General features: G+C 39.1%; 1 protein-coding gene across 3 annotated transcripts in view; it reads left to right on the forward strand.

Annotated features, from left to right (window-relative positions):
- Nucleotides 1–18,094, forward strand: part of FSTL5 (follistatin like 5) — a 420,360-nt gene that overhangs the window by 206,360 nt on the left and 195,906 nt on the right. For all 3 annotated transcript variants that reach the window (XM_042470475.1, XM_042470477.1, XM_042470476.1), the window contains one exon: nucleotides 16,456–16,652. In XM_042470475.1, coding sequence (XP_042326409.1) covers nucleotides 16,456–16,652 — 197 coding nt within the window. The remainder of the gene's footprint in view (nucleotides 1–16,455; nucleotides 16,653–18,094) is intronic.

Here is an 18,094-nt window from a genome sequence, read left to right on the forward strand (position 1 = left end):
TCTGCAGGAAAAGTGAGCGGCTGTGTGCACACAGCTGGGAAATGCCTTCTTGAAATACAGTCTGCAAGTTGGTTGGAGCTGAGTCAGCAGCTTTCCCCATTTGCTCTTTGGGAAACAAACTTGGGCCTGTTACAGACTGCCAAAATAAAGCTGCTTCGGGTCTCTTTGGAGGTATGCTGTTTAAATGATGCATGCATCCTAAGAATCCGGAAGCTGCACCAAAGCTGCACTCTGGTATAGAATGTGGCTTTGGCACGACCTCTAGACTCTTAGGACCCATGCATCATTTAAATAGCATACCTCCAAAGAGACCTGAAGCAGCTTTATTTTGGCAGTCTGTAACAGGCCTTGGTTTCTCTGTCAGCCTGCATCTACTGTAAGATACGACCCTGTGATTTACAACCCTGGACTGTTTCTTGACTCCAATATCTTGCTATCTGTCAGCTTTGATTTATGGCTCCTGACTCCAGACTGTTTGTTATCGGATACCTCATGTTTCTTTGGCTACTGGACTTTTGGTACCCTACATTCTCCTGCAGCATGAGAGCAGTGATTATAGCCTTAACTTTAGTGTGATACCTTTGCCTGATTTTAATCCAGAAAAGCTGACAGACATACACAAACATCTTATTCAAATCATTCAAAGCCTGATTCCTCTCAGCCCCTGTTTGAAAGGAAGTACCAAAGAGCTGCCCCTGCTACAGTTTTCCTGCCTAGGCATTGAAAAGGTCAGAAGTAGTGCCATGGAGGGGGGGGGGGGAAGAGGAGAGATTGGTGCTTCTTTTAGGTGAACCCAGGATGGACCAAGCTCTCACCTTTTGCCACTCTACTTAGAGAAGGGGATGGTTCCTTATTTGATAAGAGTTAAAGTACAACACTTACATTGGCCCATGAATGTCAATCCAGGTTTTTGGGGTCAATTTTTGTCTAAAATGTCTAGACTTATACATGAGTATGTGCAGTATTTAAAGCAAGTCCCATTAATTGCATTGCATGTACTCTAAGACTGATTAAATCTGGACACAATTGAATTCTATTATTAGGCATTCAAAAGAAGGGGGAAATCTGATTTCTTTCTTTGTCTATAAAGTTGTGTGATACCAGAAACTATGCAATACATATAAATATGTTTTATTATATTTTTTCACAAACAACTGCTGTTTCTAGTGATGGATATGGAAAATTGCTACTCAGAAATTGTTGTGCCAAAACAACATACCAAGGACCCAGATAATGTTCCAAGTTTGCACTATAATGTTTACAAAGAATAATGGAAAGAATTGAAACAATTGTAGCTCACAACAATCAAAGAGGTTTTCAACATGTGTAAATGGTTGATCATATACCTAAAAGTATGCCTATCCTATCAACTACTCAATAAACATCCTCAAAGTGGAATGGCCTGCCGGACGAGATCAGTCAAATTACCTATCTAGATAGCATTAAGAAAGCTGTTAAGATGGATCTCTTCTGGCAGGCCTTCCCAGAATAAACTACTTGGCCATGTAATGAGGCGCCCCCCCCCCAATATATGTGATGAGTCTGCCCACCATTATTGTCTTAATTGTTCCCATGTACTATGTAATTTTAATCTTAATTTGTTTAATTCTTTTTTAAGGGGGGGATAGTTTGTATATATTCTTGTATTCTTTTAACATTGCAAGCCACTTTGATTGTAGTAAGGAATACTTAGCAGTGGATTGCCTTTGCCATCCTCTGAAACAAAGCTTACAGGCCCTGGTATTCCTTGCTAGTCTCCCATCCAGTTACTAACCAGGGCTGATCCTGTTTAGCTTCCAAGATTAGATAGGGTCCGGTATCTTTAGGGCAGGTATTTCCCAATCCCATTCCAACCTGTATGGCTTTCTTCATTTCTCATCTCTTCCTTCTTTCAACTAAAAATTAAGACATTTTAAGCAAAATACAGGATATTTTCCCCCTCAGAGAAAAGGAGAGTGTATTAAAATTAATGGAACTTTAGCACACAGTAAAGCATTTAGGTTCTATTAACTTTAATGGACTTTTCCTATTGCACTCTTGGTGATTCATCTTTAGAAACTGACATTCTTTTTGCTAGCAAAGGAAAGAAGGTAATGTGACAACCTGAAAATCAGCCATGAATTATGAACATCTCAGGGGAAAAAATCAATTCCCAAATAAATAAGTTTATTGCTAAGATCCCTCAGCTGCTAGAGATTTACTATCAGGATGAGGTGATAGGCAGCAACCTGGGGTGGGCCAGGACACAGTGGGATCACTGTGTAGCTATTCAAGCTTAACAGGTAGGCAAGATTAACAATGTGAGCCTAGAAAAAAAGTCCTAGAGAAAGTTGGGACTGAAGACAAACCAGGAAGAAGTAGAAAGCTAGAAGTAAGGCTGAACAGTAAGTCAGAACTGGATAGAAGGCAAGACTAAAGGGCAAAACCAGAGAAGAAAAGATGGGATTGAGGAAAAACCTGGAATTCCAGATCAAGAAGAGCCAAGAGTGGAGAGGCACACTGGCAAGAAAGTCAGTGGCCCGTTTACACTACACAATTATAGTGCAATTTTTTCCATTTTAACTGTCATGGTTCCATCCTGTGGAATCCTGGGATTTGTAGTTTGATGAGATGCTGGAATGCTCTGGCTGAGATTACTAAATGTCCCTTCCTAAACTGTCAATCCCAGGATTCCATAGGCCAGAACCATGGCAGTTAGAGGAATAGAAATGCTATATTTCTCTAATGTGAATGGGCTGCTGCTTTCCAAAAGTGGGAATGGGGACAACTGGCAGAGGAAATTTTCCTATAATTCTTCCTTTCCAAGAGATTTTAAAGATGATTCCATGGAAAGCTGCCATTTTTGATTCAATGTTTTGCTAATTGCTCTTGTTACTCCTCAAATGGACCATAAGTAAGTTTTTTTAAAACAACAACAACAACAACTAAACAATGCCTGCTGAGTTACTGTCTTTAGAATTGCCAGATGATCAAAATGATGAAGGAAGGAAAACAGAAATAATAATAATAATAATAATAATAATAATAATAATAATAATTTATATAGCACCATAGGCTTTACATAGCGCTTTACAAAGGAGGAAAAGAACAATCCAAAAATAAAAACAAAGCCTGCCTATGGCGCACAATATAAAACCACAAACAGGATTATAAAATTAATAAAATATTACTATAATAAGGTTAAAACAATACATGAAATGTAAATTAATACAAATAGTATGAACATAAAATCAAGTTGAAAGTTGGAAGGCTTCCCTGAATAGAATAGTCATTAGTTTAGACTTAAAGTAATGTAGAGATGTCGGTGGTCTGCAAGTTCATGGGAAGGAGATTCCAAAAATAGAAGGCAGCATGAGAGAAGGGGTGTATCCGAGTAGGGACAGAGGAAATCCTCGGCTGAATCAGCAGCCCCGAATCACTGGAGCACAGAGAGCGAATAGCAGGGACATAGCCAGGATTTTAGGAAGGGGGTTCCAGACTAAGTGCCACCATTATAATGGGGCTTGGGTGTGGCGGCGCAGCAGCATGCACCATTCATTTTTCTAATGGAGGGGGGTCCAAACCCCAAGGATCCCCCCTTGGCTACATCCCTGAGAAGATAGGGGGGAAACAAGTGCTGACAGGTAGGTGGGGGCCAATCTATGAATGGCTTTGAAAATTAGTAATAACAGCTTATAACAGATTCTAAATGGGATCGGGAGCCAGTGAAGGGATGACAATAATGGAGTGACATGATCATAACGGCAGGCAGAAAAATTATCCTAGCAGCAGAGTGTTGTACTGAAATCAAGGGGGCAAGATGGGAAAGAGGAAGCTCAGTTAGCAAAGAATTACAGTAATCGAGGCGAGAAATGACCAGTGCATGAATGAGAGTCTTAGCAGTAAAAACTGAAAAAAAGGTTAGGTTGTAAAGAAAGAAATGCTATGACTTTGCCATGACCAGAATTTGAGGAACGAATGAAAGGGAACAATTGAAAATGAAACCGAGACTACACGCTTCCTTCACAGGTTGAATGTTAGTGCCTCTAACTGTGATTGAGAATGAATAATACAGAGTTGACTTTGGCGGGAGAACAAGTAGCTCAACCTTGTCCATATTGAGCTTAAGGCGCCAACGGAGTATCCAAGCAGAAATAGCAGATAGACATGATGACACTCACTGTTCAGTTTCAGAATGGAAAAATACAGTTGAGTGTCATCAGTGATACTGAAAACTGTAGGAGCCAATAAGGTTACCTAGAGAAAAAGTATAAAGAGAAAATAACAATGGGCCCAAAATGGAGCCCTGTGGAACTCCAACGGACAGTGACACAGGAGCGGAGACTTGGCCTCCAGCAATCACAGCAAATGACCTGTGAGAAAGGTAGGATCTGAACCAGTTAAGGACACAATCAAAAAACCCAAGATCCTGGAGCAGATCCACCACAAGACCATGATCCACAGTATCGAAGGCAGAGGAAAGATCAAGAAGAATCAATACTGAGTAGAGACTTTTTGATTTGGCCAAGAGAAGATCATCAGTAATCTTGGCAAGAGCTGTCTCAGTCGAGTGTAATGAACAAAAGCCAGACTGAAAAGGATCCATTAGAGAGCCAGAAAGGAGTCAAGCCTTTATTCTTTTTAAATCCCCTACATCTTTTGACTTATATTGAAACATGCCTTCTTCATGGGCTAAAAACAAAACACAGATATAAATCTGTTATAAATACTAAATAAAACATATCTCATAAATATATATATAAAATTACAGTATTCTTCACATCCAAAAGATACATACCTTTCAATAACAATCACTGGAGTTGTTGACAACACTTTCCAGAGGGCTGGACCACAAAATTTAGTAAGAAAGAATCTACCAGGGTTTTTTTGAAGGAAATATTTATACATGTTCCAGATAGTCATTGCAAGCCAGACAATAGATATTCTAGTCACCTCCCTTTACCTCTCAACAGCATCGTCCACTACAACCATCCGTGTTGCTGGTCCTGATTTTGTCAAGCATCCATGAGTGTTCATCTGCTCTGTCTCTAATAATCTGATATCGCTATTCTAACCACAAACACTCCTATCTCTATAACTTAATTAGATGATGGATATCTAGAAAATCACACTATCAAAACACTTCTTTGAACAATTAATGAAGATAGAGGACATCTGCCTAGTTTTGGAAAGTAGCATTAGGAATTTCTCTTTAATTTAATGTCCCTTAATTTGACCTTGGTATATTTCATTTGATACCTGAACCAGAATGTATGTTAATTTGTTGGGCTGTTATAAAAATGAGGGAGAAACACTTTTTTCCTCCATCTAACAAAGGTTTTCTTTTTTAATGGCATAATGAATATCAAGTTTTTATATGATTCCTTTGCTCATATCTCTGATCTGGGGTTACATATATGTGACAATTTAAAGCCAAGGAAGCTTTTACAGTGAAATAAGCTATGATTTGCAGACTGCAAAACCTTTACATGGAGTAGGAACTCTGATATAAATATTGCTTATGTTTTTTAAAGCAGAGATTAGCATAACAGTTAATAGATTGATTGGATGATTGTCACTATTAGTAATATCAATAGCATATTACTTTTTGAGCTCACTATTAGAGAAACAAATTAATTTTTAAGCTAATGTTCGAAGTCTGATTAATACCAATTTATTACTATGATAGTTAACGATTAAAGAATAAGCCACAGCTTTAATATATCTTACATGGGAAGTGACATTCTTCTACACAGATTCTTGAATAGGAATACCTGTACAGTTCTGGAGTCACATCCAAGCCCACTCTACTTCATAACTGATTATTCCAAAACAATACTTTTGTTGGGTCCTCTTCACTTAAAAGGAGGTTATAACCCCACCTACATTTACTAAGATTAAATTCAGTTGAATTCAGTATAACTGATTAGAAATCCATTGGACTCAGCTGCTAACCCAAAGAAGGTATAACTAATAAGTAAATAAATAAGCATTCAAACAACTATTTTATGAGTTATATTGCCTTTTAATGAATTTGATTGTGTTAAATGTTTATTGTTTTAATTTAATAAATTATTTAATAGCTTTCTAAATAACCTTTTTATCTGTATGTGCATTGAGGTTTTTGTATAGTTTTTTTATATGTTTTTAACTAAGGTGGGATATAAATGAATAAAATAGTGATAATGATGATAACAATAACAATCATAATAATAATGACAACAACAACAACAACTTATCAGCACAAGACAACTTGGAAGTTCTAACATGATAGCATATTTCTACTGATTAAATAACTGGTGAGTGATAAGTCATTGTGGATTTATTTTTGGTGTAGTGATCACCATGGGTTAAGATCTACTTGAAGGTGGTTAACAGCAGCAATAACACAGTGGTTAGAGTGCTGGACTATGAAGCTAGAGACCAGGGTTTGATTGCCTGCTCAGACTTGAAAATTCACTGTTGACCTTGGGCAAGCCCAAGAAAACCCTATGATAGGTTCACTTTAGGGTCACCATAAATCAGAAATTACTTGAAGCACACAACATGAGCTGAGTAACCTGCTGCCCAGGGATCTTTCCATATTGATGTTGATCCAGCATCAGTTCAGTAAGAAGGAACAGGTTGGTGTTCCAGTTTTGCTAACAGCAGCATGGGAAATTGTAACCTTGATCAGAATTGCTGGAGTGAGGTGGAGAGACTTTATAAGCTCTGCTGCTTCCTGCAAATTCAGGTGAAGAAAGATTGTTTCTCTGGTGCTGTGCCATTTTGGAGAATTCACAAAACAGGGGATTATTCTATGACAAAAGCTTCCTACAGCCAGATAAGTATTCACTAAGTTCTATTTGGTATTTTTGTAATATGATCATTTGACTCTGCCCTAGGAACAGGAACCACCTGTGTGATCATTCTTCCAACATTTGTTAACTCATCTCTTTATCTGGTTTTACACCACAATGTTGAACAGCTATGCAAGATAATAAAAACCTACTCTCACAAACAACTATGAAACAAGCTTTGAAATTGTTCTCTGTTGAATGAAAGTAGCATCTTATTTTCTCTAAGTGTTCAAAATTATTCAGTTTATTTTTCCCCACAGTGCAAAAAAATCTTAATGCTGTCCATGCCATCTAATTGATTTATTTGGCAAAGCATGTCAGTTTAAATAATTGCGAGTTTATTCTGTTTATTGATTGTTCTACATTTTGTATTTGGTCTCAGTCATTAATTTATATTATTGATGAGCTGCTTAAATTGGAATTGGTGTGTGATTCTTGTTCACTTTTTGGGACTGAGCATATATAATTGCTTTGATGTGGTAAATTGGATTTCAGAAAAGACTATTTTAGTAATGCACATAATTTAGGATAAATGATCCGTCAGTGTAAACCACAAATGTGATTGTCTTTGCTCATCTTTTCTACTTATATCTTTTTAAAATCCTTCTATATTTTCATGTAAAAATAGTGTTCTGTTACCATATGAACCGTTCTCCAGTATATATTATTGTGGTTAGTCCATTCCAGCCAAACATTTGCTACCTTTACTTTCAAGCTGTAAGGAGGGGTGGGCAACTTCTAGGAGATGTGGGTTTCATTGGCAACCATGCACCAGGCTCTGCAGCCCCTACTATTACCATTGTGCTACTACCACATTGAAGGTTAGTCAGTGTTAAACAAAGGACATGGAGAGCACATGTTTTGTCTTGATAGTGTTTTCAGGAGATTTCAGGGAGCACTAATTATGTTCAAAACAAGGTATCCAATTCCTTTGTGCTTTTGTTTTACAAGAGAAAAGTCCACTTTCTGGTTTTTGTATGATTGCTTGGGTTCTTGCTTTCTTTATATTTTGCTGTTTTGTTGTTGTGTGCCTCCAAGGCATTTCCAATTTGTGGCAGCCCTAAGGCAAATCTGTCACAAGATTTCTTGAGGCTGGAAGTGTGTGATTTGTGGGTTTCCATGGCCAAATGAGGAATCAGACCCTGATTACCAGAGATAGTTCAGCGCTGAAATCACTGCATGATACTGGCTCTGTGAAGTCGAAAGCTTTCATGGCCAGCATCCATAGTTTTTTGTGGTTTTTTCAGGCTATGTGGCCATGTTCTAGAAGAGCTTTCTGTTTTCCCCAGGGCAAATAACCTCAGCCATTGCTTGCTACATCACCCATTCACCTAGTATTTTTGTATTATTGTCAATGAAAGTTGAATGCCAGTTGATAGCGCAGAGCAGTATTTCCATCTTTCTACAGTGTGAACCTGTGAGGCTGTAGTGTTACTTTCATTACAACTGTTATCACTGCAGAATAGACAAACAGCAGTACCACTTTCTGGGATAAGAGAGCATTGTTGCATCATACTCCCTCAAACTGACCTTGGGATGGTGGCTTCAAGGCTCTGGCCCTTAATTTTGGTCTGATATGTGCAAACAGAAGTGCCCAGAGGCCCCTATGTTAGAGATCCATAGCACTGACCAGAGATTCCTATTGTTCCCAAATACTAAGGCAGTATGCAGACTGAGAGTTTGGTTGAATAACATTGAATCCTTGTCCTGTACCTCATGCATGCAAGTAGAGGACAATTTTAACCCATTCTTTATTACGTGCTTGTTTTACTTTGGAACAGATGCTGTCAGCACAAATAGTGGAGTGGCAGGGGAAATATAGCCCATAGGCACAAGTAGTACATGGGCATAGAAAGTGCACCCTAGATTTGCAGCCCTTGAAACTTCCTCCAGTTCTTCAAAACCTCCAAATCCCCTTCCTCATGTCCATTTTTTTTGCACAAATTGAGCAGCAGGGGGCAAAATTACCCATGCTATAGCTTGTGTTCAGTCAGAGCCTCTCCAGTGTTTCTGCCATTGTCACAGTAGCACTTTTTTCATTGCTGCCATTTCCTAAGAGGATCAGGAGGTCAGTTCAGTTCCACACCATGGGAGAAGATGATCAAGAGTGATCTTGTCCACTGCCCTGGCCACTTCCCTAATCCAGAGATCAAGGGATCACACATGTCAGGAAAATCCCTGCAGAACTGAATTCTAATTCAGACTGCTTCAGGATACTATCACACACATTTTGCCACCGTTTTTCAAAGCTGGGAAGTTGCCAGCTTTGAAAAAAAGCTGGCTTGGCTCTGATTCTAGTCAGATGTAACCCGAGTGCACCCAGCCAGCAGTGTGAATGGCAAAATGCATGTGACAGTATCTATATGCAGCCTATATTAGAATTTAATTCAGTAGTGGTAAGTTACTTTTTTACACTGTGTGATAATCTCCTTTAAGTGCACTTCCATTTCTTCCCACTATAGCTCCAGGGACTGCACTCAGAAATTCATGTAGAAACTCCCCAATGGCCAAAAACACTTCTGCCCACCCTATCCTGCTGCCCAGAATATACCCCCAATAAATTTATTTTCAACACAGTTCTTTATCGCATTGGCCTTGGAACAGGGCTGTAGCATTCCAAAATGGAACATTCTGGAGATGGGAGGCGGCAGGGAATGCATTTTATCACACAGAAAGAACCCTGCTGCCACTGCCGAGCATCCCCATCTGTTCTGGATGTGTTCCCCAGGGGGTGATTTCCGGGAACAAGTGTTCCTGAAAATCGCCCCCTCTGGGATGCATCTCAAATGGGATGGGGATGCTCAGCGGTGGTGGTAGAGTTCTCACTGTGCAATAAAATGTGTTCCCCGCCACCTCCCGTCCCCAGAATGTTGCATTTTGGAACGCTACAGGCTCGTTCCAGGGCCAGTGCGATGGACTTTAATGTCACTTCTAGTCACTCTTCCGAGAGAAAGTCTATGTTGCCATGTTGAAGGTTGCAACTTGCAGACGTGGAAAGAATTGGACTCTGGTGCCCATGTCATTTGCCACCCTTGAAGAATATAGCACTTTTTTAGGCATAATATCCTAAAGTTCACCTGTGAGAACAACAGCACTTTTATATCTGGTTTGTAGCTGTCTCCAAAGTAACTGCCAAACGAGAACAATGGATTGCTGAAGCTAAGGAGATGAAAATGTTTCATCAAGTTTATATTATAAAAAAGCATGCATTTTGAATAATTATTTCATATAGAGAATAAGGGTAAAAAAGGACAATTTTGCTGGCTCAGTGTCATAATGTTTTTCTCCATGTGTATGAGGGGAAAAGGTGGATTTATTACCTTAGCCACTATTTGAAGCCAATAAAAAAGACGACATAAATCACAAGTATTGAAAAGCAAATTATGGCATAGATGGGTGAGAAGCAAAACACAAATTGCTTGAACTCATGAATCATTTGAAGAAACCTTTGAAAATTATACAAAAAGAGCACAAGATGGAAAGGTTAGCCATATTATCTTCCATTAGGAGTTTCATCTAACTGCACAATCATTTAGTCTTTTATTCAGTATAGCTCCACTTGTTAGAATACAGTTCCCACATAAACAATTTTTACATAACCTGAGCATTGGCATATATTGAAGCAGTGGCATTCTTATATTTTGAGTGGAATGAACAAAATCCTTGTTTAATTTCTAGAAGAGTGGCCATAGTAGTTCTTATCAAGATCAATTTCACCTGTACATTTTCCACTGTCATGTACCCTATCACTGATCAATACTGTTCTTTTCCTGGCTCAGTATGTCAAACAGAGCAGTGTCTATATCAGTGGGGATGAATGAAATAAAAAAGTAGATCTTGATTTACATTTGAGTTGCATTCCTTGCATTATGATATAAATTGATATAAAGTAGGGAGGTTAGTTCTGTAGGGAATCAGTGGAGACCAGGAACATGTCTGTGAACAGAGCTGAAGTAGCCACAAAGGTAGCAATTTTATTCAACCTACCACCAATTTAAGATATTTAAAGCATAAAACATCAGAGCCTACCTTTTCCAGCCTAGAGAAATGGGCATATGCTGTCCAGATAGAAAAGACAAGAAACTGCTGATCCCAAGAGGGGCTTGACTGGGGTGAGTTGTCTTGCCAATTGGTGATAGTTCCTCTTCAAAGGAGCATGCAGACAAGAAAAAGCTCAGCTCTTCTGTTGTGTCTTCTCCAGCAGGCTTCCCAGATCTAGAAAGTACATGGGCAGGGTGGGGGAAGAGAAAAGGAAAGAAACAGCTTGTCTTCTGCTGTGCCATCTCCACCAGGCTTCTATCAAATGTAGAGGACAGGCTTCAGTTTCTCACTCCCAACCTATGAAAGTAGAGGTGACCCCTTACAGCCACATGCAAGATTTCTGTTCCCCCCTCAAAAACAAACAAACAAACAAACAAAAAAACTCTTTCTAAGTCAGAAAAGGAAACTCTTTCCTCTCAGCAATACCAAGACTGAAGTTGTTTTATCTCTCTGCATACTTATCCAACCTAGGATGGTAAAAGAAAAACAGTCCAGTAACCTTTTCTTTCTGCTCCCAAACTCCAAAAAGTCTTTCTCACTCACATCACTTTCCTTGCTTTCTTTCCTTGTTCAAACGCACAACCACATTGGAAGAACTGTGCAACATAGGTCAGACATTAATTGATTGATTTCATAGATGTGCTTGTGTTTGTATAAATATAAATAATACAAAATATACATAATTTAAAAACACTCAGTTACAAACATAACACAGTTTCACACTAAACTACAAACATAACTTAAAACAAACTAATCTACATTGTCTCCATCCCACATTTCCTGAAACTCCTTCCCCCTATATGCACCTATAACAGTTAACACAATAAACACAAACCCACTTAACACCACTGACACAAATGATACTTGACTTCCCACTTCCCATGCCTGAAAATATTAACACTCAGAGTATGTGATTTCTTAGTAAATGCTGTCTTATTTTTGTATTACCTCTGACCTGAATAATTGCACAAAATTGTTTCAAGCCTCCGTTTTTGCAAACTTCCCTTCCTTCCTCTTCATAGAAGACAAAAATAATTTCCAATCTTTTTTTTAAATGTCCAATTATTTTTCTTTGAACAGTGTCACCAATTTATCCATCACTCAGAAACTTCAATAGTCCACTCCTCTTCTGTAACCAATCAGTATGCCATTGTGTGTGTGTCTGTGCCTGGTGAGGGAGTGCGTCTGAGCATAATGTTGTCTGTCTGTCTGTATGAGAGAGGAGGTAAAGGTAAATGCATTTGTACTCTCTTGTACTAGCCTCACTCATTGTACATTGTACACTCATCAGTATAGTTCCTGAAAGTTTCCTAAGCTACCAAGGTAGCTTGCCAGTCAAAGAAGGATATCACTCATTCACTAAAATTGAAATAAATACATGTTATAGAACACTTTACTACAAATAAAATGTTAGCATATTGCCTGCAGAAGAATAAATCATATATTATTGTATCAGTAGCATCATTGGGGGATGCAGGGGGTGCGGGCCACACCAGGTGACACCCCAGAAGGGGGGGTGACAACCAGTCATCTCCCCGCCCCCTGCGGATGATCCCCAGACCTTGAAGTGTTGCCGGGCCTGCACCAGCACTCCCCAGGCCACCCTGGCACATCACAGGCTGTGTTGGCACTCCCCAGGCTACACCAGTGCTCCATGGGCCTGCACTGATGCTCCTTGCTCTGCACTGGCAATCACCAGGCTGCACCAGTGCTCCATGGGCCTGCACTGATGCTCCTTGGTCTGCACTGGCAATCACCAGGCTGCACCAGTGCTCCATGGGCTTGCACGGGCATTGGTCATTTCTGCTGGGGGTACAGGGACATGGCTTCAGCCCCCACGAACAGTTTTCTGGCCCTGGACTTCCAGAAACTTCACCAGAAGGCCAGGGCCAGAACTGCCCACCCCAGAAGTCCTGTCTCCCACACCAGGTTTCACCTGATGCAGAGACACCCCTGCATTGTATGCAGTGCACAGAAAGTAAAATATCCTTATAACATAAGGAAATTATGAAATACAGTGTGCCCGCATCATACACAGGCACACCATATGTGGCTTTCAGTTTATGCTGAAAGCCACGCACTGGAAGAGGCAATGGCATGTGCGCCCATGACATGCACACTACACTATGCCACAGATACAAGCCCCATTGTTTTCAATGGGTCTCTACCATACGCAGTATTTCCTTTACGCGTGGGTGATGGTGGTTCCGGAATAGATCCCCCATGTAAGGGAAGGGTGCACTGTAATTGTAATGAACATTTATAATGGAATTTATAATGATGTTTGTCAGATCTTCATACCTAAATGTGCCAATAAAATGCATGTATCCTTTACAGATTATAGATAACATTCCTTGAATTCTACATAAATAACTGTGTCTGATACTTTCTCACCCTGCCTTTTATTTTGCTGCTAACTCTTGGTTGGTTTGTCTTGTGGACTCAGACCAAAACAATAATTTATTATGGAGATTTCTTTTAAAACCTCCAGGAATTATTAAAATTAGTGTTTTATTTTCTCTCTGTAACTGCCAAATGCTATTTCTGTGCACACAAGTGAAGAACAGAGAGGGAGGGAGGGAGGGAGGGAGAGAGAGAGAGAGAGAGAGAGAGAGAGAGAGAGAGAGAGAGAAATGACTATTTACAGGCAAGGGAGTTCACAGATGTTTCTGTGGGAAATAGGAGAAAATGAGAATATCTTAATTACATTGGCTACCTGATCTCTAGAAATGAAAAATAAAATTGTATGTGTGTAAGATGTAGGTGATCTAGCTCAAAACGTGTTTTTCCCCACTTGTACACTAAGCTATCTTCATTGTTATTGTGCATTATGAGAATAATAATTGGCTTTCATGTAATAATAATAATAATAATAATAATAATAATAATAATAATAATAATAATAATTTTTTATTTATATACCGCTTTTCAAAGTGGTTGGATGTTTGGATACTGACTTGATTTGAATATGTTTCTGGCTGAAATGGAAAATATGTTGGATGGCTTCTTCACTAGCATGGCCCAGATTGTAATTCAAAAACAAAAAGATGTGCAGCAGGCAGTGAGCAGATACATAGTGAAAGAAATTACAGCTATTATACTGCTCCAAGCAACTCTGTCAAAATAGGGTGCGTAAATATGGCTACCTTATCTAATATATATACAAAACCAAATCTTGGGAAAGTTATTTTTTGAACCATAGGTCACAGAATTCATGTTGCCATGCTGAATTAGGGGATCCTTGGAACTGTAGTCAAAAGAGAACTTTTCCAGGCTCTACATCCTCAGCAATGGCATCTATAATAAAACAATACAAACACAAGATGTCTTTCCTTGGGAGATATTTGTCCCAGTAGAGAGCTACAGAAAAACTATTTCTCTGATCTCTTCTATCTTATTTGACATATTTTGAAGAAATAACCCTGTTTTCATATTTGTTTCATTTGTTTTTTTTTCATTTGTTCCATATTTTGTAATCTATTTTTTTCTTCATTGTTGAATGAAATGAGATAATACTGTGGTAACAAACAACACACAAATGTATTTATGCGTATGTGTGAGCATTCACACATGTGTATGCTTTAACTACTGAGAGGGGACTATGCAGAATGAGAATATTTTCTTATTCTTAAAATGATTATTGTATCAGGTACAATCAAGAAATGGCATCCTGTAAAAAACAACAACATTGGGATTGGCCCCCTTGTGTATGTGTGTGTCAAAAAAAGGGGCAGAGGAAAAGATTCAAAGGGAGTAGCTTTTCATTTTCTTATAGGGAAAGAGACAGATTGACAACAAGGAAAGGAATTGGCAGACTACCTCTTACATTGCTTGACTCTGAAGATAAGATAGTAACATGAAACCATAGATGGTGGCAGCCACAGGGATGGATGCCATGATGACAGTGACTGAGTCAATAGACAGTATAAGGCATGTCAAGGGCATTAAGCACAAGTGAGTATGTCATCATATGGTCTGTCATGGCTGGATCCTTCCTCAGCAGCTAGAAATTCTGGCTAGAATTGAACAATAGAACCTTTGAAAAAAGCCATGAGGTGCTTTCTTTCTTTCTTTCTTTCTTTCTTTCTTTCTTTCTTTCTTTCACAAAGGAATTTATGCCCAGAATTGCTACAGAGATCAGAAGTATCTGAGTAGCTATCATGCATTTAGTGGACTCAAGCACACAGGGTTGTTCACTAATCAATACAAGCCTTTTAATCTTAAGAATGGATGCTGTCTATACCAGAATTAATTGGCCATACATTTCCTTGTATGTGTTTAATTGCTATTTTTAAATAAATCATGAGTGTAACGGATGTCTTTTAATTAAGATTGCCCCCCCCCATCCATATAACATCATTTATGCCAGAGAAACTTGACATGTCAATGGTGACAGTTCTCTCAATCTCCCTTCTACTTCTGTTTGTGAGCCTTATTAGCTCCTGTAATTGACCCATTCTTCATACTTTAGAACTGAAATTATTTTCAGAGACATATGAAAAATGTCATCATTAGGAAGTGATTGAATTCTGTGAGTAAAACTTGCATGCATAACGATTGCCTAGGTAATGGTATTGACATTTTAAAGTATAAAATTGAACTCTTGTTCAGTAAGTTCATTGGAAGTTTCACTTTTCTCTCAAACTGAATTTGAAGTTATTTTCTTTTGTTATTCCTATGCTTTTCATCAACTGAGTTAAATCTGTTTTTCATGTATGGATGCAATTATATAGGCCTCTGGCTATCATGTTTGTTTGTTTGTTTGTTTATTATTATTATTACTGGCATTTATGTGTTGAAACAATTTGTTCTATAAAACAATTTTTTTTTTGCAAATTGTTCTAAAAATCAGTTCATATTTCTAGAGGTATATTCACATTACAGAATCATAGAATCATAGAATCATAGAGTTGGAAGAGACCACAAGGGCTATCCAGTCCAACCCTCTGCCATGTAGGAACTCTCAATCAAAGCATCACTGATAGATGGCCATCCAGCCTCTGCTTAAAGATCTTGAAAGAAGGAGACGCCACTACACTGTGAGGGAGTTTGTTCCACTGTCGAATAGCCCTTACTGTCAGGAAGTTCCTCCTAATGTTGAGGTGGAATTAAAGCAGTTTGACACAACTTTAACTGCCAAAACTCTATCATACAGAATCCCGGGATTTGTAGTTTGGTGAGGTATTTAATCTTGTTTGTCACAGAGATCTGGTGCCTTAGCAAACTACAAATCCCAGGACTCTGTAGGATAGTCATGGCAGTTAAAGTGGTGTCAAACTGCTTTAATTCTACAGTGTGGCTACACCCTTGCTTGTTTGTTCAGCTACTAAATGTCTTTCTCAGATTAAATACATTCAATTTGCACTGAGCATTTCTGAAAATTCCACCCCACTTTTTAAAATCCAACATTATTGCTATCTTTTCTTGTGTATTTTTTCTGATATGTAGGTTTAGATCTCAGCATATTTAGACATGCTGAAAGGTCAGGTTTTATCTGTAGCATTTGTGTTAACTAGTAATGCTAACCTATTTTTTCTAGAAAACCTCCTTTTTAATGTTAGTCCAAATAATCTTAAATATGATGTTATCTTGACAGGGGACAACTGTAAGTCTGTTGACTACAAAAAGATGAAAAATCTTCTGCTGGATCTACAAAACCGAAGATATATGCTGCAAACAAGAGGAAGAAGTTTCGAAGATAAAATGGCTTTGAAGAAATTATTGGTGGATCAGATGTTTAAATATTATGATTCAGACAACAATGGTCTCGTGGACAGCAATGAATTAACACAGGTGAATGCTTTGATTATGTATTCATTAAGTCATACTAGGTCTTACTAGGTCCTTTTCTTTGAAGACATACTTAAAGCACACCGAAATAAGAAATGGCAAAGAGAAACTCTAATCTAGTTCAGTGACAGCATGCAACTAACTATTAGCCGCAGAGAGGATCCAAGGTGTGTCACTGCTGACAGAATGGTGGAATCCAGAAAAACCTGGAGAGAATTATATCTCTCTCATGCACAACATTCCCATAATGCCCCCATTACTAGTTCTTGAAAGTGGAAGAAGGGGAAATCCTGATTTGAGGGTAGCACACAGAGCTATGGAGGAAGGGAGAAGATCCCAATAGTTGTACCAGCACCATGTTGAATTCAGTCTCACACTCTCACCCTTTCTGTAAATTTTTTATTATTGTTTTTCACAAACATATACAGTGGGCTCGAAGGCTTTCATGGCTGACATCCATAGTTTTTTGTGGGTTTTTCCGGCTATGTAGCCATGTTCTAGAAAAGTTTATTCTTGATATTTTGCCAACATCTGTGGTTGGCATCTTCAGGGAATGCTGGTGTGGAAGAGAGTTTTACACACACACACACACACACACACACACACTATGTGACCCTGGGTAGGGAGGAGTGATTTTCATGTTAATCTGTATATTGTTCTGTTGTTGATGGCAAGGCCTCAGGGTAGGAGGATATGCAAAGAGGATTAGTATCTGCTTAATTAGTGATCATTGTCTGCTGGGAAAATCCCTGACCCTGGGTGGTTTGTCATTTGCATTTGCTGAGTCTTGATTTTGCTGTTTTTCAGGACTGGTAGCCAAACCTGGGCCGGTTACAAACCGGCAGTTGGGACGTCCGGAGGATGTCCCATTTTAAAAAAGGGGCATCTCTTCTAGCCGCCCCTGAGTCTAGTACGGACTGTGTCCGTACAATATGGCGCCGGCCCTTCTACATGGCCGGCACCATATTGACGTATCAGACACTGAGTGTCCGAACGTCGCGCAGCCCTAATGACGTCACGAATGCGCCCTTGGCGCTTCGCGACGTCATCAGTGCGCCGCTGAAAGAAGCTCCATTTTGGAGCTTCTTTTTTGCTCCGTGCGGGAGCCACGTGGTTTGGCTGCTGAGGCTCCCGCACGGAGCAAGCAGCGGCGGCGGCAGACCGCCTCAAAGCGGCAGTCTAGAACCCGCCCTTGTTCATTTTAAGAGTTTCTTCTTTCCTGTTGAGGTTGTCCAGGTGTTTGTGGATTTTAATGGCTTCCCTGTGCATATAATTTCAGTGTTTTATAAAATGCTGTTTAAAAACACTGAAATTGCTGAACTAGAATGCATCTGAAGTAGAATTTATTTAATTTTAATTATTTGGGTCTTAATGAGGCCTTGGATTCCTATTCTGCTACAGATGTTAGCTGTCAGGTAGCAACACTAGGGAGATTATCACACCAG

The sequence above is a fragment of the Sceloporus undulatus genome, chromosome 5 (assembly GCF_019175285.1).
Source record: "Sceloporus undulatus isolate JIND9_A2432 ecotype Alabama chromosome 5, SceUnd_v1.1, whole genome shotgun sequence".
NCBI classification, from domain to species: Eukaryota; Metazoa; Chordata; class Lepidosauria; order Squamata; family Phrynosomatidae; genus Sceloporus; species Sceloporus undulatus.